The following is a 27,958-nucleotide window of genomic DNA, read 5'->3' as shown; positions in this document are numbered from 1 at the left end:
TTGTTCAGTTGCTCCTTTTTATACTTTTCATGAATCATTTTCATGTAAATTTTGACATTATGGCACTCATCTTAAACCACAGAAAAGTTTACCTGCTTGCACAGGTATATTTAGGTTTTTTTTTCACCTGGGTTACTAAAGTACTTATGACTCAGCCTTGTCACACTATCTGTTGCCCTGAATTTATGTGAAATAATGAGCATTCCTTGCTTTGTAACTTTTCAAGGCTTTCAACTGAAATGAATTTGGTGTCTTTTAAATTTCTAATGGCAGTTTTGATCTCTTGGAATTAGAGATACACGAATAGTATCCGCAAGTACTCAAATACTTCAAATACTTGAAAGTATTTGATATTTGAGATCTTGAATAATTTTGCTCAAAGTATATGATCTCGAATACCTCTAATACTGTGAATTTCGCGCCATACACTGTCGTACGTACGTCATTGGTAGCTGACTCGGAGAAACGTAGAGGACTGAAGTGGTTTAGTGCATGCAGTGCCGTTTTAGGCAAGTTGATGAACTACATCAAATTCGTGGATTAGAGTGGTAAAAAGATATTGTTTGGTGTCGGGAACTAAAAATGATTGGGGGGAATAAATCCGGAAATCCCCGATTTCCCCCACGAAACCCCTCAAAAGAATTAAAAATGGCAGGAAAAAATATCGACTTTTGGGGTACACTCCGTTACGTATTGAACTACTGCTCCAAAACCATTCCACTTATGTTAAGAATCATCACAAATTCGAGGACTGCAAGGATGCAGGTTTCCCCTGATGTCAGTTGTGTTTTTTTTATGCTGAACGACGGCTCCGCAATGATGCATAAAAGTTGATAAGGATCGAAATTTTCATTATAATAACAGTAAAAAATGGCATTCGCATAGGCCCCTGGCTGAATGCATCAATACACCAGCATTCAAAAAATTATTTTCCCCCACTTCTCATTCTATGCTCATTCAGGATGAACCCACAAGATGGAACTCCATTTTTCAAATGATGAGGCATCTTCCGGAACAGAAGCAAACTATTATATTAGCTGCCTCTAACCTCAGTTTAATGTAAACATAACTCCCCCACAGTGCGATGCTATCAAGCAATTTATTAATGTTCTGGATGTTTTTGAAGGAGCAACATTTCTTGCAAGTGGAAGTGCAGTAATAGTTTCTTAAGTTATCCCCCTTGTGACTGGCATTATTAATTTCCTAGAAACTAAGAAGTTTTCGCATAGTCATCTACAAGGTTTCGTCAATGATTTGCTGTTTTCCAGTGAAAGTTGGTATGAATTTCTGGAAAAGGAGCAATTATTCACTTTTGCCATAATTCTTGATGTACGATTCAAAATCAGTGAGTGATTTCCAAGATTCAAATGAAGTTGAGAGGATAAAAATTCAGTTGGCTTTGGAGATGACAAGTCTATGTAAACAAAGTCATCCAAAAAAAAACAGATACCTTAGGAAAAGTGCAACCGAAAATAGCTGTTGTAAAGCAACAACAATCAATGTGGGGAATTTATTCAAAAAAAATCGGATGCAAAAACAGCACAACATTTGCATTTTAATGGGTGGCTACACCTGGCCCATTATTTCCATTGGAACTCCTGTCAAAAAATGGAATTATTTTATTCACTTGCTGACAAGGAATGTTTCAAGTTCACTCGGACGTCTGATCTAGCATTGCAGACGACGATCAGCGGAGGGAAAAAAACTCTAGAGTAATTTTCAAAGTTTCTTGAGTTGTAAATGTATCTCAATTGGCAAAAAATGTTATCTACAATCGTTTTATGTATACCGTGTTTGTCCGAATATAGTACCCCATTTTTTTTAATGCCCATGGTAAAAGTAAAGGGGGGACTATATTCAAACCCTTTTTTTGAATTTTTTCCCGAAACTCAAGCCTCAAAATTAGGGGGGTGGGACTATATTCAGAGGGGGCTATATTCGGAGAAATACGGTATTTCATATCGCAAATGCGCAATTATTGCCCTGGACTAGCATACAGTTGAATACGGCCCAAGGGAACCGGAGATTTTGTCACATTCAAGCATATGTACGTTGTGACTAGTCTAGGTCAATCTGGAGAGGAAGGGAATAGTAGAACTGATGGGAGCAAGGGAAATGAAAGTAGAGATAGCATGAGTCATAGCCAGGCACTTGCTTGAGTAGACAGTTTGCCTTAAGCCCTGATTTCCTATAACCACTGCTAGGCGATGGGGTGATCGCGCGCCAGTTGCCATCATGAGAGTACCATGTTCCTGTTTTGCAAATATGGTCGTGCATGATCGCTCTCAGTGATCACATATCTGCATCCAGGGCAACTTGTGCAACACACGGCGTGGTGCCTGACGGTGTAGTTTCCGACATCGCGCAGTGCTTTTGAAGCATTCATGCAAACCATGTTTCTGAAGCCGTGTTCTCGCTAGCTACAGTTTTCGGAAACTAGCTATTATATGGAGAAGTAAGAATATGATTGCAAACACATTATCTCTGCTTTGAAGATCGCAGTCAGGAAAATAAAGCTGCCAATGATTCCGGTAAGCAATCTAAAATAACATAAAATGTGCCTGGATAATAATAGATTGATTGATTTACGCATATGATGAAAATTACAAGAAATTAAAGTGAAAGCTTGGATTATTCATGTAATTGGATTATCCGTGCCTTCTCTGCCCATCATTAGCCTGGATAATCAGGAGTATGCTGTACAGTGCACTCCTGATTATCTGGGCTAATGACGGGGAGAGACGGCACGAATAATCAGAAAACACGTGTAACCCAAACTTTCACTTAAGTGTCTTGCAATGCTAATAATCGTGAACTGAATAAAACACAAAGGAAGGCTGCGCGTTTCGTCAAAAACTGCTAGGGGCGTACAGACAGCGTTACCCAGATGTTAAGCGAATTAGGCTGGGAGCCATTGGAGACTCGGAGGCTGCGCGCTAGGCTTAGATTGCTTGAACAATTGAGAATGGATATCTTTAAGAGCGACACAGAGAACATAATATTAGAGCCACACTATATTTCCAGGTCTGATAGAAGCGATAAATTAAGAGAGATGTTTTGCCGAACGGATAGATAAGGGAATTCGTTTTTCCCCCTAACCATAAAGGACTTTAATAAATGCTAGTACCAACCTCGTTAGAGTACTTTTTTTAAGCTGTAAACGGCTGGTGTCCTAACACCCCCTGCCACACGCGTTTTAGGCGGCTTGCGGGGTATTATATAGATGTAGATGTAATTTTCCTAAAACAAACAATTCATTATTATTTATGCAGGTATTCTGTTATTTAAGAGTGCTTCCCAGACTCTATGAGAGCTTTCTTTGCCAGTTCGCGATCATTTTAGTGGCGATAACATGGTTGTACTCGTATTATTGATGCTCCATGTAAGGCGTCTCGAACAAGTTGCCCGGGTTGCAACTGCTGTGGGACGTGTATCTGTGATCATGGAGCACGGTCGCGCACAGTGAGGCTTGGAAAACAGGAACACAGTGCTCCTGTGAATGCAGCTAGTGTGCGATTGCTTCAGTTTTACGAAGGAGATTCTAGCGAAAATAATAAGCCCGGTGTATCTTAGCATTAACGCAGTAATGCCGATGATTTTGCGTCCAATTTAACTTTCTTATTAAGATCGCGGGAAAAATTGAGCGAGAGTGAAAATCATGCACGGATAATCCGCAACCCGGATAAATCGCAGCTGAATAATCCGGAGTATGCTGTATTTTGAATGGTTCTGTATTCCAAGGACCTTTTGTACTGAATGAGACTTTAACTTTCATATGATTATTACGTGAAATATTTTTTAATTCATCAGGCAGATAAGCAATGTAACAAAGTACATAATTACGTTTTTCTGTCCGTTCTATTTAGGTTCTCTTTCCATTACTGGATAAAGTTCGCAGTTTATCCAGTTCAGCAAGCAGTGAAAAAGTCGACACAGGTGGAAATATATTAATACATCACTCAAGAAACACTGCTCAGAAGCAATGGGCTGAAACTCAGGTACGATCTCTGATAATCCTACATCCATCGGTTGGGTCTTATCGTCATTATGATTGATTCTTATAATCAATGGCTTTCGTTCCAGGTTTTGACCCTCTCTGGTGTGGCCAGGGTGTTCAACACCAAAAGACAACTGCTGCAAAATTTAGGCGATTTCCCTCGTGCTTGGTCTCTTCTGCTGGAATTCATCGAAAACTCTGCTCTCAGTAAAAATAATGAGGTATGAACTTAATTTTTATTTTTATCAAGCTAACGAGGATGCAAAAACCTATTACAGAAAAAAAAGTGTTTGGCAGTTCCACTGCAATAATGCAATTGACATATCGGACGTGTTTAAGTTTTATATTATTGATGATGAAACATTAAAACTCTGCTCCCAGTAAAAATAATGAGGTATGAACTTAATTTTTATTTTTATCAAGCTAACGAGGACGCAAAAACCTATTACAGAAAAAAAAGTGTTTGGCAGTTCCACTGAAATAATTGGATTGATGTAATAGACATGTTTAAGTTTTATATTATTGATGATGAAAAATTAAAACTCTGCTCCAGTAAAAATAATGAGGTATGAACTTAATTTTTATATTTATCAAGCTAACGAGGACCCAAAAACCTATTACAGAAAAAAAAATGTTTGGTGGTTCCACTGCAGTAATGCGATTGACATAATAGACGTGTTTAAGTTTTATATTATTGATGATGAAACATTAAAACTCTTAAACCTTTGAGCATTATGAGCTTTTTTTGTTATTTTTGCTCAAAATCAGTTTTACGTCCATCTTTGGATTTCATGGTTTGGGTCCCTTGATTTTAGTGAATGCAAATTTATGTAATCCTATATTTTTAGCAGTTTTTGTGTAAATTTTGGTGCTGTAGGCATCATTTTTTATTTTTCTCCAAATTACGTTTACCCGTAGAAGTTGCACTCCTTTTTTCCGGAAATGCCGGTGAAAAAAATGGATGTGCACGGCTTGCATGAATCCTCCAAATTGTAATGTAAGCCGTGCCCCATTTTCCCTCAAATTCTTTTCGTTTATTTCTCCAGAGTTTTGCATTGAAACTAGGAAACCGTTGCAGGAATTATATTCTAACATTATTTAACATATTAATCATGGAAACATAAATTTATCGATTTAGCAACGAATCACGAATTCTTATGTAAGACCGTACCCAAAAGACATTAGGAAGTTCTTTTTCCTTGCGTGCCAGCCTAAAAATGGGGGTGTGCGCCTTACACGAGTAAATACGCTAATGTAGGTTTTCAGGCCTTACTGCCTCATGTTAAAACTGCAAGCAGTTATGACATTGTAAAAACTTGCATTCTCAAAAATTAAGGAGCCCTATTCATGGGCAGGGCTGGGCAGTCTTTCAAATACAAGTATTTTAAAATATGTATTTGAAATATGTTTGTAATTTGAATTTAGTATTTCAAATACACAACCTGAATGTATCTTTTTTGCATTTCAAATACATTTTGAGCAGTATTTTGTGTCTCAAGTACTCCTCCACCCAGGGGTGGAATCAGATTTCTTTCTGGGGGGGCATAAGCAAGGCCGCATCCAGGATTTTGTTCTGGGGGGGCACAAGGATACTTCGTAATACAAAACAAACACAGTGATAATGGGACCGTATTAAAAATCTTGTATATTTTTTAAGGGTCTGGGGGGGGGCACGCACGCCCCCTCCCCCCTCATAGATCCGCTTAGGCCTCCACCTGTAGTTTTCCCAGCCCTGTTCATGGCTAAACTTAGAAGTCAGGCTTGAGTGGGCAACCCCATTTTTCCCAGAATATGATGTTGGCAGAGTAATCATCTGAGCTCCCTTTCTTAACTCCCTAGGTGTCACTAGCAGCATTAAAATCATTCCAAGAGATCCTCTACCTCAATAAAGGAGCAGATGGAAATGGAGGTACTGTCAATGCTGCCGCCATGGAGGAAAGTGACATTTGGGGTGTCGCTTGGCGGGTGTGGCTGAGTATTGGCGCTGACAGCACATCGCCACCCAGTGACAATGATATGCGAGAAGAGTTGTATATTCCTTCTCAAGCATTCCTTACTGCCCTCATTCAAATGTTCCCAGCTGTGTTCCAGCACATTAAAAATAGGTTTGTATGCAATATCTCCTGTTCTCATGCTTGTGAGTGATATGCTGCAATGCAGTAAGTTCACCAATTCTATTTTATACGTGATTCCGATAGATTCTGAAAAATTCCATTACAGCTTTAAGGGACCTAGGTTTCCTTACTCTTTATGTTTATTTTATATCACGTCGCAAATTGATTCAAGCACAAATCACGAACCAGATGGAAATAGCTCTGTATAAACTGCTGATTTCGAGGCTTAGTGTTCAGCTTTGTCTAAGGCCACTAGTGAGAAAATAAATTTTGAATTTGTTTCGAATCCCTGTCTAAGAGAGTACATTTTACATAGTATTTTACCCATACACTTCTACATACTACATCTTCAGTTTTCATGCTGCCCTAAGCTTGTCCTGATGCAGCTCTGAACTGAAATACAATTGTGTCAATTTCTTTCATCATATTGTCTTAATGATTTTGCTGTCTGCATCCACGGAAAATGTGGTGGTAATTAAGAGTCTTTCTTTGATGCTAATTTATCTACTTTTAAAAATTCCTCAGATATTTGGTTTGGTATCATTTTTGATTAAATTCTTCAATTTCGGTATCTACCACATCAATTGCTGTGGCGAAGACAGTAATTTCGCTGGTACGATGGCTAGCTTCTTCAAGTCTTCAAGACCTGATGACCTGAAGATGCTGGCAGTATTGCAACAGCAACCGACTCGGTATAACCAAAATTGAAGAATTTCGTCCCTTACCATGGAATTCTCTGTTCTCACAACATTTTTGATGTTTTAATTTCTGTTTTAGGTTTTTGGCAGCTGATTTACAAAAACTTTGTCTAGTTCTTCAAAACTCAGTGACAGTTCCTATCCATGGTGAATCTTCTCCATTCATTTTGCCTTCTGTCAATGACATTTCTCTAACACCTCTTCAAGAGGGTGTGTTGACCAGCATGGAGCTCCTTCAAAAGGTAATTTTACATATATATACTTGTTTAAGTCATCTCTATTACCTACCGAATGTACTGCTCAAGTCAGTTATGATTCATAATTTAGCCCTTTCATGACTCAATTCTCAATGGTTAATGAAGTTTATATTTCCAGATCATTTAGATCCTTCATCTTCTTCTATGGGTTGATTAAAAAACATTAAATGAGGTAGTCGTCATCCCTACATGACTCTATGGCCCCTTTTCATTATGACTACTTTAGCTGAACCTTTAATCCAATAAGCATATGCATAATAATATGCAAGGTGTTATGGAAAAACCTATAATTTCAGTGAGTGAACAGGGCTCAAATTGATTGAAAAAATTGTTGGTTTTATATAAATATATTATTTTTGTTTGTGAGCCTTCATGCAACAAGCATATAAAGGCTGATATCCTTTTCGAACTTCTTGTCCCATATTTGGTACAGTTTTATACTGCCCCTTGCCCTATTTAATATGTGGCTGCCGTATTATACTCCAGTACAAAAAATTACTTATTGTGGTGCATGAATCATTGGCATTAGATATACATATATTACTTTTTTATTTAGACAATAAGTACACTTGGAAATTGAATTCATGCTTGTTCTTTTTTTGCTATGCCTTTTTGAATTTGCTAATTAAATCGTGTAATATTAATTTCAGGAAGCATTTTCTAGCCCAGATAGTATGAAGAATATGATAACAGCAATATTCAGGCAGCTTCTTTTATTCAGTAAATTCTCTTGCCAAGCCCCGCCCTATGGGAAGGTGGAAACCAAAAATATCATGCAAATTAAAGGTGCCTCTGTAAGTATTCAGGTCTGAAAATTCGACCTTAGTCATTTTCAAAAACCAACATAATATTACCCTATAAATAATAGTTGATAAATACTCTAGTTGTATCATTTCAACTTATTCTGAAGAAGTGAAATCATGTGGTGTCTCTCGTAGTGTTTTATTTTTTGTGAATTAAAGTTCTTATTTTATTACTCATGAATCTTGACCATCTCAATTGATTCGGAGAGCAGGTATAAATAGTCATAAAACAAATGTATTGCATAATTTTCTTACCACAGCTCTATTGTATTAAGTAAACTGTAAGTAAACTGTATTGTAGTAAGTAAACGTACCTATCCAAGACTGATGATGTGAATTTGAGTGGCAAGGAGAGGTCTTGCCATGCTTGAATGAAAAACATCAGGATTTCCTTTTTCTATTCTTAATGATTTAGAAGGTCAAAATACTCGTTGAAGATTTTAAAATATGGTGCGAATAATTCCCACTTGAATAATTTGAAGCTCATTATTATTTTATTATACTCTATTCTCCCTCTTGCGATTTACATACAATTCATTGCAATTACAATTACATCTATTAAAAATATATTCATGGATGGTTCTGTTTGACATTTTGTTGGTTCCTAAAGGGCATCAATTCTTAGTCCTGGCTCGTAGTTCCAGTTCTTCATGAAGTGGTACATTTTTATTACCTGATTTTCAAAATCAATGAATGATTTTCATTAGGGACCATGAAAACTCCATAAATTATCACTTCAACTTTTCTCCCGAGCAAATGCCTCCATGACAGGACTCTTTATTAAGTGTATTTTGAAAATTATGCTCTAGAAAACTTGAAAATGGATTTTCTGCAAATTAATTCAGTACCAGTTCTATTTGACTTTGATTCTGGTTCTAAGTCAAGTAGGTCTGCAAAGGTTTTGAAGATTAAGCTTAATTTTATTTGATGGGACTAAAATTATTCCATATTAATTATTGTTTGATGATATTTGTAAAGATGTTTAAAGAACCGATCATGGGGAAGCAATGTGTCATACATATTAGTGATGCTAGTCTTGAACAGCATGTGCCTTTTATGCTTAATCTTTTCCTTTGTTTTTTAGGCGGAGTGGATCACAATGAATTATGTGCCATTTGGAGAGAAGTCGTTAAGCATGACTGTCAGTTTATACCAAAAAACAGCTCAAGAAACACCAGTTATTGAGGGAGGCATTCTAAAAGAAATAATTGAGGTAATTGTTGAAGAGGATGTCTTATATGCTTCAGAAAATTCTTTTTTGTGCTTTCTTACTCCTGCTGAGTTATTGGCAATTTTGTATTTCAACTTTTTCTTAGCAATGATAAATTATTTGCTTGTGTTGTAGTTTTAGTGGTGGAACTCATGATTGAAATTGGTTTGAAAAGTAATGTTGATTTATTAATGTGAATCCTGGATGAATTAATTTCAAAATTCAAGTAGCCCTAATGCTCTCAAAAATACATCTCAGGCAGGAATCCTTGCATCAACATAAGTTTTAAGTGCACACTTCATATTTGTGGTAGCATCTCATTGAGATCAGTAGAAAGTGAGCAAAGCATGAAATGAAATACAGTAAAACCCCTTATTTACACTTTTCTAGGGACCCAAGAAAAAAGTGTAAATTGCGGGAAATAGAGAATTTTCACTTTTATTCATATACTGGCTTTGGAAATGTTAATTTTTTAATTGTTCACTAAGCATTATTCCATAACATTGTTTCCCTCAGAAGCACAGTGTTTTTGCTGGCAGCAAAAATTGAAAAATAATCCTGTTTTGTCTGCATTGAAAACATCTTTTGGGCTGTAACCCTTCCAGAACTCTAATATATTCAGATCTTTCCACTGAGTTGCTGTCTCTTTGTTAACATCTTTGCTTTCACCACTCACCATCTTATATACAAGACTGTACCTATTTTTGAATCTATCCAACCAACCATTATTATAGATGCCATGGAATCTTCGATTCCCAATCTTGTGGGAAATACCTACTTTTTCTCAAGGGCCTTTGAGCCTGTTTACACGATACATTAGCACGTACGATTGTAGGCAGGGGCAGATCCAGGATTTTTTTCTGGGAAGGGCACAGAGGGCCTGACAGGCAAAAGATCTTGTTTAATTGAGATTAAAAGCAAGATATAACGATGACTTTAAACAATTCTCTTTATTTTTATATCAAAGTTATTCTTATTGAATTAAATGATTAAGCCTCCTTTAGTAATACACAAAGCAAAGCAAACGTAATGATGACCATCAGGCGGATCCAGGATTTCTTTCTGGGGGGCACAAGCAGTGCCATATCCAGAATTTTGTTCTAGAGGGGGGGGGGCACAATGATACCACGTCATACAAAAGGAACGCAATGATAACCGGACAGTATTAAAAATCTTGCATATTTTTTAAGTGTCTGGAGGGACACGTGACCCCCCCCCCCCCCCCCCCCCCCCCATAGAGCCTCCTATGATAACCGTATGCAAATTTTGTCTATTTTTTTTAAGCATCTGGGGGGGGGGCACGTCCCCTGCCCCTAAATCCGACTACGAATGCATGAACCAAATTTGAACAGGTTCTATTTTCTGTTCATGCATACGCACAAGTTGGGTGAATACACGGTGCATTTTCGTGTTCATAATTTAGACATTAACTTGTACGGGTTAATGTACTATGTAAACAGGCCTTTAGATGACACCATTTGCAGGGACATTTGATGATCTTGCACCTAAAAACTATTCTTTTCGAATTCGTTCTATTTCTTCTTACCTGGAATTCTTCACATATATCCTCTTTTTTGATAAATGGCCGCACTCGTTTGCATATTTTACAATGGCATCGCGATTTTTCACCACGGTATTGAATGTTGAGACTGGGAATCCGATCGGATTGCCAGTCCCAACATTCGAGTTGCTTTGCCAGCGTTTGAATCGATGCGGGTTCCGGTGTGGGAATCGACTAGCTCTAAAATTTTCATTTTCTCGTCAATTAAAAATGTCCGTTTTTCACCTCGAATTTCCATTTTCAAGCCGGATAAATTCTATTTCCTGTACGAATTGAGGGTAACTTGGCAGCACACGAGTGTCTGAACTACTCCTCGGCGATCAAGTGCGTAGTACAAACTGTCATGGGACTTCATAATTTTTGAAAGTTACAATAGTTTGCGATACACTGCTATTTGAATGGGATAATTCAAGTTTAAATAAGTTTTTTAAGTATTTAATTAACCCATAATTGCTACGCAACTGTTGAATAAAGTCAGCGCAAATGATCCCAGTTGTCGGTCAAGTTTTATAGTTACGGCATTTATCACGTTTCATCACGTCTGGTTTCCTTTCAAACTCTCGTATCAAATTATCGACTACATGATTACTGTCAACATTCCTTCAGGAGTTCTTGCATTATAATTATTACATAGCTCGATTGCTCAAAACACCTACTTTCGTATCATGAATCTTTTCGCCGCTGACAGAAAACGAGATGACGTAGTTCAACTTTTCGACGTTAGTGGCGTTCTGTCCCGCCACATTCAAATTCTTCCCGAAAATAATTCTCATTACGTCTCTCTCTCTTGGATTTTTAAATAAAAATGCGCGAAAGGAAGCCAAAAGACAGTTTTTATGGGCTGATATGCTCGATTAATTGTTTTAGTATGCAAATAATTTTTTTTTAGTCGGCACGTCGTGGTGCACATGGCGGGAAAACGAAAAAAACACGGCGTAAATACAGGGTTCTATTTTCATTGGAGAGATAGGAAATATGACGGGACCCAGAAAAAAACTTGCAATTTGCGGGAAAACGTAAATTCCGATAACGCAAATACGGGGTTCTACTGTAATTGGTATTTTCAATCAAAATAAATTTTTTTTAAGAAGGCCATGAATGGTGACAAATGCATGTTACATTCATTCAGATATCATATTCTCTAATTATATATGTGGAATTCTTTTATGAACCGCCAACAACTTGACCTGAGTTTTGAAAAAGTGTTTGAGTCAAGATTTTTCTTCAACTTGGCTCAGTCCTACTTTCAAATATCTTGCGTACCCCTGCTCATGGGTCTTGTAGCATTTGGGCCCTAGGCAGGCTAGCCGTTAGCTATTAATATCTGCACCGTTATCAAGTGACATGAGCTACCATAGTGAAACTGTACTTTGCTGTTCCTACAGTGTTCCACTTATAATGTGATCACTTAATATTTTACTGCGTACAATGCGTTTTGGTTCACAGAGCCAACATCTGGTAAATCTGGTCTTGTACCAGATGATGGCTCTGTGAACCGAAACGCATTGTACGCAGTAAAAATTTTGTGGAAAAGTGCTACAATCTTTTATTTATTTAAATGTATAATTTCCACCAATTGAAGCCTTAATCTGTTGAACTTAATATTTGTTTTGGTTTCAGGCTCTTCACATCCCATTGGGCATGAAGTATAGCTGCCCCTCGCCTTCCACATGGAAGTTAGCTGTTAACAGTCTTCTCACAGTATTATTGACTGGTTTGCCATTAGCAAGGAAGCAACCTGAACATTTCCTTGGAATGTGGCCTGAGTTGGCATCTACCTTAGATCATTTCCTTTTTCCCAAAAGGTAAAATATTAAATATTTGAAAGATTCCCATTAATGATGAGCATGACATTAGATTTACATGATGCAGTGGAGAAAATGGTGTGATTGGACTGGTATCATACTGGTTTTGCTTGTGATAGTCAACAATCTTGAGGCACGTGGCTGTTAATTTTCTCATCATCATTCTTCCAAATCAAAGCAAAGTGTTACTTCCCTCTATAATCCACATTAAGTGAATGCTGCATGGCAGCTCGCTAAAAATTTTGGTAAATATCTTATTTCTTTCTGCCACTTTTCTGTGAATATTAAACTTGATTCATAAATTGTCTTGTTATATTTTCTAGTGTAATATGTACAAGAAAATCATTTCAAAAGGCGTTTTAATTCATAGGTGTCTACAATGCACATTTGAACATTTCTTTTACCTGGTTTTAGTTTAGCTTGAAAACTATTTTTGTAATCCTCTTAGCTTTCTGGTTTTCTACTGTTGTTACTCCTCATTCATTATCTTAAATAAGAGTGGACCCCCATTGTCGCTGGAATTTGTTTGATTTGAAAAATCCATTTGGAATTTTTCCCTTATGTGGGAAAATGATCGTCATAAGATTACTCGTCCCTTGTAATCATCCATCATTGTTCTCCATTGCCATGGAAAATAGACTCTTTCAGGTGTTAGCATGTATGCAATTTGATGTTGAGGTTTTTTTGCTTGGGGATGGAAATAATTATATTACCTGTAATGTTGTTTTGTATTACAATATTGTACATTAGGAAATTTAGTGTCTCTTGACTGTTTAGTGATTTAATGCTATCCTTCCTCGCACTCCCAATTGTCTTCATTGGTAAATTATAAATAATTGAAAGTGTGGTGGAAGGTGATTTGCGATTTTCTCTGGGTCATGTTCTCCACCATGGCCAACATTTTGATGAATCATTCCATTTGGCATTGTGCTCCTATGTGGGAAAATGATGGTGATAAGATTATTTGTCTGATTCAATCATCCATCATTATTCTCCATTGCCAAGGAAATAGTCATTCGTTAAAATGTCGGCTGTGGTGGAGAACCTGACCCATTGGAAATCCCGGATTAATCTTCCACAATACAATACACCTGGAAATCCTGTGATCATTCTTCAATTGAAAGCGTGTTTGGTTACACTGTATTGGTTTTGGGTAAATCGTTGTTGGCTTTGTGAGTATGGGCTAAGCAAATAATGTTCTGTACAGAGGAAATGAAAAGGGAACACATTTTACCCAAGGTTAGGATAATTGAAGAATGTGGCGGAATGTCATATTTATTTGGCCAGATTTTACATTTTCCCTTTTTTTGAACACCATCAAATATTATAGTAAGAGCCATTTTGCTTTTTTCATCTTTGCATCTCATATACTTTTTCTTGTCTCTTGAAAAAGTGGTTTAGTTGCATTTCAAATAATTTTTACACTTATTTTATCTCCTCCTCAAAATTTTCATTGCATTGATTTTTTTGTGGCTATAAATAATTCTTGTAGCAAATGTTGTTTGGATATCTATATTTAAAAATATGTTATCATTTATTATTAAAAAAACTTACCGTATTTTCCGGCGTATAAGACGACTTTCTAGCACCTAAAATCTTTTTTAAAAAGTCGGGGTCGTCTTATACGCCGGGAATGTGGCAGCAAGGAGGGGTGGCCGCACTGAACAAACACTTCACACATTTGCAGAACCCTAACCCTAACCCAGTGCTGAGATCTAATATACCAGGCTTTGTGAACTTCCATGTTAAAAGGAGCACTTCAGTGGGCAAAATCTAATCCAGATCACAGCAACAGATTTAAGGCCACTGTATCCTGGTGTACTAGATTCTTAGAAAGGCACAATTTGGTACTGAGGCAAAAGACAAAAATTGCACAGAAATTACCTGCAGATCTTGATGCCAAATTAAATAACTTCCATCGATACGTAATAAAACAGCGCAATAAACATGGCTATGCGTTAAATAGTATCGGAAATATGGATGAAACCTCAATGAATTTTGATATGGTTGGAAATAAGACTGTCCATGTAAAAGGTGAAAAAACTATTTTAATTAAAACAACAGGACATGAGAAGTCCAGTTTTACAGTGGTACTAGCTTGCACAGCTGATGGCGCCAAACTGAGACCAATGGTTATTTTTAAAAGAAAAACAATGCCGAAACTCAAGTTCCCTGTTGGTTGTTTTGTACATGTGAATGAAAAAGGCTGGATGGATGAAGAAGGGGTAAAGCTATGGCTTGATAACGTATGGAGCAGGCGACCAGGTGGACTTATTAAAAAACGTAGCCTACTGGTGTGGGATATGTTCTGTGGGCTCATTTAACTCCCAGCACCAAGGAAAGGCGAGACTAAATACAGATTCAGCAGTTATTCCTGCAGGATTGACATCATTGGTACAGCCACTGGATGTGTGCCTAAACAAGCCGTTTAAAGATCGCATTCGAGAACAGTGGAATGAGTGGATGGTTAGCGGTGAGAAGTCATTCACAAAAGGAGGAAACATGCGTGCTCCACAGTTGGATGTTTTGTGCAACTTTGTTATAAAAGCCTGGAATGACATTGATGCAAAAACAGTAATCAAGTCTTTCAAAAAGTGTGGCATATCAAATTCGTTAGATGGTATGGAGGACGACTACTTGTGGCAAAATGAAGAGGAAGTCGAAGCTGAGACCACACCATCTGATACGGAATTTGATCCATATGATGATTGCCTTACAAATGTAGAACAAGACGTTATTGATGTACTGATGATATCAAATGACGAACAGGAGGATTTTAAAGGTTTTTAAATGGAAACTGCGTTGCTGACTCGCAGTGACTTGCGAGCTCTCTCTATCGTTTGTTAACTTCCTTGTATCAGACTGCTTTAGGAAAAGTTTAATCCACTTGCACTGTTTTAGTTTTATATGTTTTATGAGGAACTGACTTATGTTTATTAGTGACCGTTTTCATGCTATCATGTCATGCCATGATGTCATAAGCATATTAATTAAAAATTTCTATATTGAAATCAAATCTGATGTTTTTTATTTACCGGTAGTGTGCGTTGGAAAAGGGGTAGTCTTATACGGAGAGTATAGCACGAATTATATATTTTAACAAAAAAGTTGGGGGTCGTCTTATACGCCCAGTCGTCTTATACGCCGGAAAATACGGTAATTGGTTTGTAATTTGCAAATTTTGCTTTGTCTTGAAGCATTTCATGATCGCCAGAAAGTTTTTCATCCAAATGCAATATTAATTGGAAGGGCATGTCTTGAAGTTCTATGACTCCATTTTTAATATTAGGTATTAATCACCATTTAAGCTATTGAATTTTAGTGTGCTATAAATTCGGTTGCAGTAATGTATCATTGAAATATCACTAACAAGTGAAGTTAATGGCATTATTTGTCATTTTGCTGCTTTCCATTCATGAGCACCAGTTGATTCGAGGTGACTTGTGTCACAGTTTTTATTTCTATTCAGTTTTTCTCTCAGTGGGACCATATGTGAGTGTACACCCCGGGATATTCTTGAATTGTCACAAGTTGCGAGAATGGAAAGCTTTCATTGTGCATATAATATGGTCTGACAGATTTTTCACATGATATTTAAGAAGTCCAGCTGCAAAACTCCTTTCATCCACAGTAACAGGAAACCAGGAAAACCTGTCATTTGCTTAGGCCTAATGTTAGAAATGTGAATCATTTTTCCAATTAGTTGTGGACTACTGTTTTTATCTGTAATTTAATGGCAAGAAATCTTTGACTCTAGCAGTTAAAGGCTTTAAGATAAATAGTTTACGCATGATGTTATTTTAAAATAAAATAAAAATACTTTGTTCTATTCCGCACTTTGTTTTAAATAGTACGACCCGGGTTTCTGCATATCATGCTATCATCAGGTTATATCACCGGGTCTGCATATCATGCTATCATTTTGGTTAACTATAATAGACCAAATAAGTTTAGAAATTGGGTGCCTCATTTTAGTTTCTGTTTAATGGGATCTGATGATAATGCTTGCATTGCATGTTGGATCCAGCTCTCCCCCACCTGACCGCGTCCCTGAGGAAATCCGTGCAGATGAAGAAATTGACTGTGAAGTGATTGAACTGCTAAGGGATGAAGTGATGCCTCACTCCAATGCAATTCCAAAGGACTTTGTGCTGCAAGTGATAGTGTTACTCAACAAAGGCTCAATTCACTCTGCGTCTGGGTCTTCTGGTTTGGGTGAGGGATTATGATGGAAGGCTGTTTTTTTATAATTGCTTGTATTAACATTATAATGACTGGTGTCATGTTCAATTTTAGTTCGTGGTTTAGAGTCCTTGTGGGTTACTTTTCTGTTGATTTATTAACCATATTTTGCATGGCCTTACTTGCTTCGCTCCGTTGTGCTTGTTCTCCTACTCTGTTAACACCCTGTGAATGTTATGCGTGAAATAAATATGTTGTGTTTAGTCCTCACCATTAATTTCCTTAGCTGAACTAATAAAAATGGATGTAGATTTGCTTAGATTTTTTTACGTAGTAAATGATAGTTTTGGAAATAATTTTTCTATGCTGTAGCCATCACTTTGCTATCCATTCTCTGCATGAAGATTTTATTTATGATTTGCATCCAGCAGTTTACTCATGTCTGGTGGTATTGTTATGGTAAGACTGATTCTTATACAGAATTATTCTTTTTTTCACTTTAGAATATGAGTCAACCTATCAATGATGCTTTGGAATGGATAAGCGTTGCAAAGTGGGGTTTACTGCCCTTTATACATTGGAGTTAGTGGCTCACTGAGTAACATGTTGATGCTTATTGTCTAGCTATCATAAGATGGTAATGGAAGTCATTAGCATGCATCAATATGGATGGCAATGTATCGGATGACCTCAAGAAATGATGAAAAAGTAATCTTGTACTTCCATTAGTCTTTGTTCCCAAATGCTTGGAATCCTTCTGTTAGAATTACACCCATGTCTCGCTTAGCACAAGGGATGCGTTCCTTGGGGTCTTTGCGCTATACGAATTTGTGTTATATGAGAGAGTTTTAACATTGGGAAGATAGGGATGCGTTCCCGGTAGCATAAGTGTTGGGTATTGAATTTCCTATAAACCATATATATTCCCATTTATAGGCTTAGAAGACCTTATTTTTATGAGCATTTATTGTTTAAAATATCTTTAAAGGTTGTAGGCATGCATTAAAAGATTTTTCTCGCATTAAAATAAGTTTGTACTGGTTTTTGAAATTCCAACATTCCGAGTGGGTGGCCTAACATCCAGGAAAAATGCATGCTGTTCAGGGGTTCGTATTGCGTTGTTAGCCGTTGACGAAATTCCAAACCAGTCTAAAAACAATTCTTGTGTCACCCAGGCCCTTTTGTTGCTCATCCAAATAACAGGCAAGTGCTACTTTGAATACCATTTCATTGCTCGAGGAGTTCAGTGAATGATAAATCAAAACCGCTTTTAATGTGAAGTCCCCTGAGGCATTAGCATTAAGCAGCAACGTGAAACGGTCTTTTAATGCCTTGAAACCTGACTCAGGTTTTTCTTCCCTGAAAATGAATGAACAAAATTACATTCTCTTCTAAAACAATTCCATCTCTTCGACATTATAAACTAGTTGAGGGGGAAAGGATCTGCTCTCAATCACAGATTGGAGTTCATCAGAAAAAATTGCAGTGTCGACAATGCTATCAGCACTTGCAGATTCACCTGGTATATTAGCAGTAACACCAAACACACACCACTAAAACACCAGCTCGAAGTTCAAACTTCTGGAACCAACTGGAGCTTCCACTAAATATCTTGGAGTAATCACCACCCTCATCTTCTTTTATAGATTCAAATAAAGCCACAGTTTTGCACAAATAACTGCCTGTGATAGAGGAACATCATTCAACCATTTACTGTAAATCCAGGTAATTAGAAGTCTTTCCATTTTTTCCAGCAATGCAGAACTTTGCATACGTGCTAACCGCTTGGCTGAAGTTGGTGCAGCTGATGTCACTGATGTTTTAACTTCGTCTTCATTGAGAATAATAGTGCGGACTGTTGATATCTTGAGCTTAAACTTAGGTGCAACATCACTTTGATGCTCTCTATTTTCAAAGCAAGTGAACACTTTCAATATCTCTTCTTGGTTCATGCTTTTCCTTTATAACTCCTTAACTTTTCTATCCGGGTTCCTATTTTTTGCCATTGTTCACTGGATTTTTACTCTGTATGGCTCTATCAAAATCACCTTCTATTGCTCAAAAACTGCTGCACTGTATCCTTGAGACTCAGAGGGCCTACTGCTGCTGGGAAAGAATGAAGCCATGTGTTTGACACTCTCTCTCGGACCCTCTTACACGTTGATGCTATTCATACACAACTGAGCCTCATCTCCCCGATGACCTTGAAGGCTGCACGTAGGGTGGACCCTTTACATGGTGTGATGTCTCAAACTGTATTGCTTAAAACAACTCATTTCTACTAACTCCAAACTTAATTTAATGATATAAATTAACTGATGTTATTCAGTTAAGTGGACGAGAAAAATTACTTCGGTGGGTCGGCTGACGAAACGCATGACGAGTAATGTTTTTGACCTTTGCGCAGCAATGGATTTCAATGAATATACAAACAAAGAATAAAATATGAGGCAAGTAATACTATTAATATGCGTAGAGTGTAATTTCGTGTGTACTTAGCGCAAGTTCAAATTTTTTGAAGAGAGTGTTGAAGGTTATTTGAATAGGCTAAACAGCGTTGGAATGTTTCCCTGAGGAACAAATTTGCTCTATATCGAAATTGTGCTAATCGAAATTGCGCTAAGTGAGGGGTGGGTGTATATTGATTTATTTAAGTATGCCATGCTATTTATAATGAGTGTTAGTTTGGCTTGCAATTTCAAGATACTGTTGCTGCAGATGTTCTTACTTATTTCAAATGCTCTCATCCTCATCTGGAATCTCAGCTTTAAATCTTTGGGAGGTAAGGTATGTTTCTCAGAAGTTCACTAATGCAATCGATGCAGGAGTTCCAGCGCAGATGCAGCTTTTTTGTACTGTGTAGATGTGTGGATTTCATCAGTAAATAACATTATTAGGAATATTTGTTCTTACTCATAGTGAAAACTTGGTACCATTCCACAGTTTTTTCATTGATTTACACAACTAGTTCCATCTTTGTACAGCCTCTTCAGTTATCATTTGATTGGTTTAAAATAATTTGACTCTTATTTTTTTATTACATATTTTAATTTTATTATTCATCAATTTTGGTGATTTTTATATTCTTTTATACTCTGTAGCATTTATTTTATAATCGCCTTAAGTATGGTGGTGGAAAAAATTAATGCCAAGCTCATTAGCATCTGAAATCAATGACCACAGGAACTAGTGGTAGAAGTTTTCCAAAATTGTGGCCACTAAGGTTCTCATACTATCATGAATTATAAACTTAATTTCCTCTAAACCAGTGACTTAGTATTTCTTAGTAACCAGTGTTCAATTAATGCATCATGTTATGACAACCTGTAAAAGACCCAGAAACAAATTCTTCTTCCAATTTCCTGGAATAATGATTTTTCCTATAGTTAACCTGAAATGGGGTTAACTTGCTTTTGGGTATCTGTAAAGGGTCTTGGTGCAGCTATTTCAGTTCAATTGTCTTGGCACTTAGCACAAAGAAAATCATCACCTGTTGAAATCTGAGTGTAATAATGCGATTAGAATGCCAAGCATTTCACTACCTTTTACCTTTTTAAACATTGAACTAGAAGTCTTAACTTCAAGCTTTCAAAAGGCAGCCATGTATGTAAATTTCTCAAAATACAATTTCTTGATAACTTGAAATTGCCAACTTATTGGCATGTTTCACTGTCACAGTTCTTATAACCTCAACAATAAACTGTTCAACATGCTAGTACAGCGAAACCATGGAAAAACTGGGTGGCCTTGAGTTAGCGCAAAATTGTAATGCAGTGTTGCATTCTGCATAGGTTTATCAACTTACGGACAGGCTCTTGGAACGCATCTTGCTCGTATGTCGAAGAATTACTGAATAATTACATGATTTAATCATGAGACCACTTTCAGACGAAACAATTCTCTGCTAGCCAGCATTCACAGCACAGATCAGGGCATAGCATAGAGTCGTCTACAGTCGTCTCGTCTGAGAGCCACCTGAATTTCACATGAATGGCTACTAATGAAAAGGGGCTTTGTATGAAAGCAGACTCAATCTAGCATTGTCTGTATTTCACACCCTAGACAGCACATTGCTGGGCCAAATCGGTCCCATGCCGTCAATGGCGTGATTCGACTCGTTTGAAGACGTCTCTAAAGACCAATGGTAAGCTGTAAGAACAGCCCCGTGCCGTGGATGGTGGCAGGCAAAAAGTCAGCTCATTTGAAAGAGGCCTAAGCAGTCGTGGCTACGGAAATGTTACAATGTTGGCAGGAGCGACCAACCCTTAAATGATCGAGTTGGCGAGCAACTCCCAAAAGAAAATAAAACTTGGAAGCCATGCCATCGGAAAGTAATAAATGTGTTTTTTAATCACTTTTCACTTTTTGGCCTTAAATACGCTGCAGACCATTTAGGCTTTGGGTGCCAAATTCAAATCCTCGCCACCGTTCCGAGCAGGTTCCAAAGCACCGACTTTATGTGACCAGTTCTCATTACCGGTTCCACAGCCAAGAACCGGCAGTAACAAGAAGTGGGTACCAGAACTGATACATCTCTAGTTCTTTGGCATTAATATAAAGTCAGGTATATTAAAAAATTTAGACTAAATAAGGGAAAAGTAAGGGAATTTGAAAATGGAAAGTTTGTATGACCTGGAAGGTTACAAAGAGGATGGAGTGCTTAACACAAGCAATTGCATAGTTAGAGGTCATCAGGCACCCAAAAAGTTGGAAAGATACTCAAATGCTGATGAGGGAGGGAATAAAAGATTTGATGATTTATCATTATTCTGTTGTGAATATGAACACTCCGTCCATCTGATGGGATGCCAAGCTGTGGTCCCCTTAGGACCTTTCGTTAAGAGCATGCTAATGCTGATTCTGGGTTTCTCTCCACCCTTTCTTCCATACCCTTCCCTCGTGGCACAAATGACCTAAGCTGTTGGTCAGCTCCCCCAAATGCTATACCAAAAACATGTACCATGCTGAATCGGGTACCATTGGTGAAAGGGCATTTAACATTTGGCCACACTTCTAGCAGATTCAGGATGGTAACATTACCGAGGTCTGAGAGCGATTGAATTTCCATAGCTCTAAGTCCTGCCGACTGTCTTCTGATTGACAAAGGGAAAGTCCCATGCCAGCAATTTCTCTTCTCTCATTTCGACTTGTTATAACCACACCCATTCACCAGAAAAGATTAATTTAACTGGATATAGTCAGTGTCTCTTTTTTTGTTGGAACAGGAAGTTGATTTGGTGGGTTTGGTATATTTTGTACTATTTTTTCATTGAGAAATGCATTTTAATTTTAAATCCCAGCAGCGAGAGAGATTTGTCTGTTATTATTTTGGGACCTTGCTGGATATGTAAGAAGGAGTTCATAGGAAGTAATCTATTCATTGTACAGGGTGGAGAAATATTGTGTCACGAAATTTGAGCCCTGGATAGCTGATGCCAGGTGGAACGAGGACCCAAGACGGGCCCGCAGGGTTACTCTCCCAAGGGCCGGGTCGATTAGCCTTTGATTTTCACCTGCACACCTCAAACGGAGGAGGAAAAGGAAATAAAAAAGGATAGGAAGCACCGCTGCGATGAGAGCCCGACGACACCTCCAGGAAGAGGATAGTGATGGAAGGGATAGATAGGTAAAAACCTGCACCATCATTGGGACAGCGGGGCCCACTACTAGGGAAACCATGTATTGCTATTTCTACAGAAAGGAAAGATTTCCCAAAGAGGAAGAGAAACCCAAAGATTTTCCATAGATATAGCTGCTGCCAGTGGGAACCAGAATTACCAGCCATGTGTAGGTCAAAGGCTCACCATTTTTAAACCACAGAAACTTTGAACTAAGTGGGGATGGACTGGAAACGCCAACTGCATATCAGTTGCAGTAGCTCGCCCGGCTTCGCATTGAAGGTAACAAGGTCACAAAATAGCAAGATCTGGCATGTTCATTCTTGACTCCTTCATTCGTAGTCTCGTTGCCTGAAGGAAGGATGGAGAGATCACACTCCTTCCCCTCCACCTCTCCTCTACGCACTTCTGCTACCCACCCCTTCCTCTTGAGATCGCTGAGAAGTCATCTCGTTCAGTTCCCGTACCTCATTGCACGTGAAGTCAATGTTGTTCTAAAGATTGTCAATTACATCGGAGATTGCACAATTGGAATTAAATTTTATGACATATTAATAAAAATGTATTTCATTGTGTGGAAACATTTTTATTGAAATAAGGAGAGCTCAACTTGCCATGTGCATGAACTGTGGCGTGAAACTGTCGAGAGGAAGTGCAAAATCCACCTCACCTGTACTGCAACATTTGTAGGTGAAATGCAAGTCAGCATGTGATGAGAAAGTGTCAAAATTCGGGGGTAATGTGCAAGAGGATAATTTGAATACATACTATCAAATAACTTGAAAGCTTATAAAAATGAATTTTAATCAGTTAAAATATTAAAATGTGCATGAAAATCAAAATAGTATTCCTTTAATGGCATGTAACCAGAAGAAATATGAATAATTACTTTGTTTTATAGCAGGCAATTAAAAGTGCATTTGGATCAGAAAATATCCAAAGATCGGACACCTGAAATCAAGTATCCGATTTGGATCCGAAAAAAATCGTGGATCCGTCCATTCCTAATTATTATCAAGCAATATATTCAGCCTAACCTTGGTGCTTTTAATGATTTCCTTCCAGCAAAAATTGAACCAGGAAGATGTCTTTAGGATGGTAATTCATTTTTCCCACAAACAATAAAGCACTATAATAAATTCCTGGTGGATTTCAGGCTGTCAAATCTCTCATGACAGGTGCCTAAATATTTTTAGTCTTGTACAGGTATGCTGTCATCCTAAAACCTCTACACATACCCTTGGAGGTGGCTTGCAGGGTAGTCTGTAGATGTAGTTTTCATTGAAAATATTTTTGCGGGAGTGAACATTTAAAGTCAACTTGAATTGATTTTTTTATTAATGGTGTTAATTCAGATGTGAGATAATTACGAACCCTTTTTGTCAAAGGGTAACCTTGGTGTGGGGATAACTTGGTGTGGTGGTTTAAGATAATATTGGTGAGTGCTTACCGTCTCTTGTTATGTTTATTCGATTAGATGATTGGGTTGCAGATGGTTTTGGGCTTGGTTGAGCGGTGTTGGTATAAATGATGCCTATATGATCTACTTATTTATTGCTGAGCGTGTGATGTATTTTCCTTGCTTTAGCAATATAGTCCATGTAGAACAAGCACATTGTAGAACTATTAGCCTGTCCTCAAATTGGGTCATAGCCTTGTTGCCATGCAGAATTAATTTGTATTCAATCAAAGAAAATACTGGCACAAATACCCATTTGGCACCTTTGATTGGACTGTGGGCTTTGATGCTGTGGAGCAAAAAATGAAATCAGAGGTCTCCTAGTCATGAAAAATTCTGCCTATGAATGCTTCAGTGTTTTTTAATCATTCAATGCCCTCATTTTGCACATCTATGCTTGGTTCGTTTGTTTACTAATATCCAATGACAAGCTTCACTTGGTTGTATCTCTCTCTCTCTCTGACACATTGACATTCCTCTGCTAAAAGAAAGCATTTTGTTTTGCATACACAAGGACTAGCAAAGCACCCCGTGGGTGAAGTCGAAGATCAAGAGACTAAAGGTGTCACTGGGACGGACAATGAGCCAGATCAGCTTGAGCGTGAATTGGCTACAGGTGATGGCAGACTCCTCTTGCTCTCTCATTTATTAAAATAAACATTGAAGTGCCCTCAATCCTACTCATCCGAGAATATATTCCTCCTTTTGAACTCACTGAATTACTTAACCCAGTTATAAATTTAAATCCCTTCCACTATTAATTCCTGCTTTGTAATTATGAACTAATGGCTTCTAAGAAATAGTAGTGTTTGAAATAAAAATGGCAGTGATCAAGTAATAACCCTAAGTAATGAACCTGAGTATCCCTGAGATGCAATCTTGTAAATAACTTTTAAATATGCTTCATTGCACTGCACTAATTATGTGAAAAAATAAGTTTGGATGTGAGTTTTATTTTTATCTAATAGACATCATCATTCTCTCAGTTGAATTCAGATCAGAATATTGCTAAGAAATTAATCACAGTGTTAATGGAATATGACAGCAAATTATGGAAGTACATAGCTGCACATACATTATTACCTTAATAATACCTTTAGGTGGTGGTATTCAATGCTACTGTTATAAATACAGTAAAACCTCTTTACATCGTAATGGAGGGGACCAAAATTTGGGCAATTTGATGCATGGAGGTTCACTATAGAGAGATTTCAGTGATGGGCACCATTTTTTCATATCCTTTGGAAATGAAAGGCACTTCTGTCTTTTAAACCATTATATTTATGTGTTTAAACAAACATGCATACATTAGTGAACATATATTTATTATTTGATAATTACAGAAAGCGAGCGCTATCACATGATTTTTACCATGATTTGAGAGAAAACCAAGTGATATCTCTTAATTCAACAGTCACTTAAAATGGTTAGGATAGTTGGATACCTTTTTTCTTATTCACTGTTAGGTATGCTCTCATATGGAACAAAATGGCTGTAACTAATGGTTAACGTGGAAATTGCAGCATATTAAAGGTATATAAGAAAAAAAATAAGGGTGAAACACTTATCGCTGAAAATGTCATTCCATGTACGTAATCGCGGCTGCATTAATGGTCTCTAGTTGTCTCGGTACAATTTGCGGAGGCAGTAAGGCTGTCTCGGGGGTATCTCCTTGGTATGATAAGTGGAGCTTTCACTACAAAGACGTTTGCTTATAAATTTAATGTAAATCTGACGGGACTGCAGGGGTGGTATGAAGTATGGAGGTTTATGATGTAAAGAGGTTCACTACATAGAGGTTTTACTATATATATATATACATATTTCTTTGCACATAGATATACTCAATCAACTTCACCAATAAAAAATGCAGCCTATAATTATGTAATATTTGAATAGGCATATGGCATGTTTCCAAGGCGCACTTACCTCTCTTTTTTGAAGATACAAACACCTTCAAAAATTTAATGTATGAGCACAAAAAATTGCACCATTTCAAGAATGTGTCTATCACTTGCCCTCATTCAATTTACAAATGTGAATGTTTTATGAAAGAATTTGTTAGCTAACCTCCACAAGTGAAATCTTTCGGCATAGCTTGTTGGTAGGGATTTATAATGAGAAATGATATCACTTTGTAAATCTCCATAAAATATTAATTAATATTTTGTATATATACTGCATATCCTTGTGTTGGCAGGGCATGTTAGGCTGCGAACACAAGTTTTCAAGAGTGCAAGAGTCCCAAATTTTTACATCGTTAGTACTGAAAGGTACAGGCTATGTATTTTAATTAATGAGAATAAATTCATGGGAGAAATCAATACAAAACTTTAGTAGTCTCCAAAGTCTGATCTATCAGCTTCAACATGCTTCTGAAGGCCAGTTTTCCATGTATGTGGTATGCTCCTTGGCAGTGGACAACCAAAATGTTCTGCAGATTATGCATGCAAACCACTTTGACAGCATCCAGGGTCATGTGTAGGTATCCTTTTAGGGCAGTTTTCACTTGGGGGAAGAGATAAAGTCTCTCCCATCACAGGATTAGGGCTGTAGGGAAGCTGGGGAATCATTACGATGTCATTTATTTCCAGGTCTTCAGTAGCCATGAACCCTATATGCTGTCAAAGTGCCTTGCACGCATGCTGTTTCGGTTGCTCACTTCCAGGGTGACTACGAAGTGTGGAAAACTTTTGTGAAAAAAGAACTGTGTTGATTTCGAAGAAGCATACTTCGGAGACTTCTAGAATTTTGGAAGGGAATCTTGTAAATTTATTTTAAATAATTATTCTCTTTTCTAAAAGTTCACGCGCTGTGTTGAGAGCATTGGACAAGGTTGGGTGATTCTGTTAAAAATGTGTGTGAGGTAGGGCAATGAAAGGAGCATGGATTTATGTCCATTTCTCTCATCTCCCATCCATCTCCAGCAAAAAAGAAAATGTGAGGACAAGGCTATGTAAAGGAGGAATGTACTTTCCTTATAGATGGCAATTGGCAAAGATTTGTTGCTTAAGCATATGGTGTATGTAATAATGGTGAAAATGGTGATTTTTTTTCGGATTCATTTCGTATTGACTCATATTTTGCGGACGACAGTTTCGGACATGTTCCAGCTCCCGTCTTCAGGTCATTTGGACCCGAAGACAGGAGCTGGAATGTGCCCGAAACTGTTGTCCGCAAAATATGAGTCAACGCGGAATGAACCGGAAAACAATCACCAATCAACTCACTGCGGAAGCCTCCGTAATAATGGTGAAAATGTATGTAGCTGGTCAGTAGAAGGTAGAAGAAGGGTTCAACTGTAATTGAGAGGGGGAATGATTCACCATATTTTTTTCACGATTTTGTCTGATGACCTGGATTACATGCTATAAGTACAAAAAATACTTTGTGGCATGTCGATTGAAATACAAAATCAAAATAAACTACATTTTTTGAGGTGCAAGAGCTATGTGAGATGCAGGAAACAGTGAAACATTGGTCTGTGTCACCCAAGGGAGCAATGTTATGCTCCCAGCCTACTTTGATGGCTGCTGGTATGGTTTTTTTGCCATTTTCTAAATCCTTTACTTGTGAAATGAGTCTTATTTTTAAGCATCTGTGCATTGTGAGATAGTTTGAGTGCATTGAAGTTTTGAAGTTATTGCAATTTAATGGAGTTGTGAAAATCTCAAGCTCAATGATGACAGTGTAACAGTGTAGTAAGAGGAAGAAAGTTGCCTATGAAATACATACACCATGGCATGGTGTAAGTTTTGAACTTGGCGTTCCATCAAAGTCATCTGTGCTGTCACATCTAAGTGTTCCCCAAGCGCCATCTTGTTCCATCAGCTGTAATGGGCTTTTTTATCACTTTTTTTGATTGTGATAGAGTTTTAACGATAAAGACAGACTGATGGGGTATGGAAAAAAGTAGAAAAATACTAGCACCAAAAAAGCTTTCATTGAAAGGCCCAAGGGAACAATGCTGGGATGTCCGATCAGAAGGGGTGAGTATTGCAGCTGAAAGAAATCCATCGAGAACCCTTTTGTGTGTAAGGATATCCTGAGAATGATCTTCCAGAATTTGCATTTGATCGTAATGGTGCCCACTCAAGCTTGCAGGGATTGGATTGGTGTTGTGGCTGGAGTGTTGGCTTCCCACCCTCAGGGCTAGGGTTCAAATCCCGACAGTGGCTAAGAATTTTTAGAGACTGTCCTAGCCCTGCTTAAAGGTTATGTGGAGAAAATTTCAAGTGCAACACTCCATCTCAT

The 27,958-nt window shown here is 37.7% G+C and overlaps 1 protein-coding gene across 3 annotated transcripts in view; it reads left to right on the top strand.

Moving 5' to 3' along the window:
- LOC124171827 (protein MON2 homolog) overlaps positions 1–27,958 on the top strand; it is a 65,642-nt gene that overhangs the window by 28,517 nt on the left and 9,167 nt on the right. For 2 of the 3 annotated variants that reach the window (XM_046551175.1, XM_046551177.1), the window contains 9 exons: positions 3,867–3,998; positions 4,084–4,218; positions 5,837–6,102; positions 6,889–7,051; positions 7,717–7,860; positions 8,954–9,082; positions 12,261–12,445; positions 16,473–16,660; positions 24,219–24,320. In XM_046551175.1, coding sequence (XP_046407131.1) covers positions 3,867–3,998; positions 4,084–4,218; positions 5,837–6,102; positions 6,889–7,051; positions 7,717–7,860; positions 8,954–9,082; positions 12,261–12,445; positions 16,473–16,660; positions 24,219–24,320 — 1,444 coding nt within the window. The remainder of the gene's footprint in view (positions 1–3,866; positions 3,999–4,083; positions 4,219–5,836; positions 6,103–6,888; positions 7,052–7,716; positions 7,861–8,953; positions 9,083–12,260; positions 12,446–16,472; positions 16,661–24,218; positions 24,321–27,958) is intronic. The other variant, XM_046551176.1, reaches the window with a different exon arrangement.

The sequence above is a fragment of the Ischnura elegans genome, chromosome X (genome assembly GCF_921293095.1).
Source record: "Ischnura elegans chromosome X, ioIscEleg1.1, whole genome shotgun sequence".
NCBI lineage: Eukaryota > Metazoa > Arthropoda > Insecta > Odonata > Coenagrionidae > Ischnura > Ischnura elegans.
Note: the sequence above shows the minus strand (reverse complement) of the source record. Positions and strands in the feature narration are given on the sequence as shown.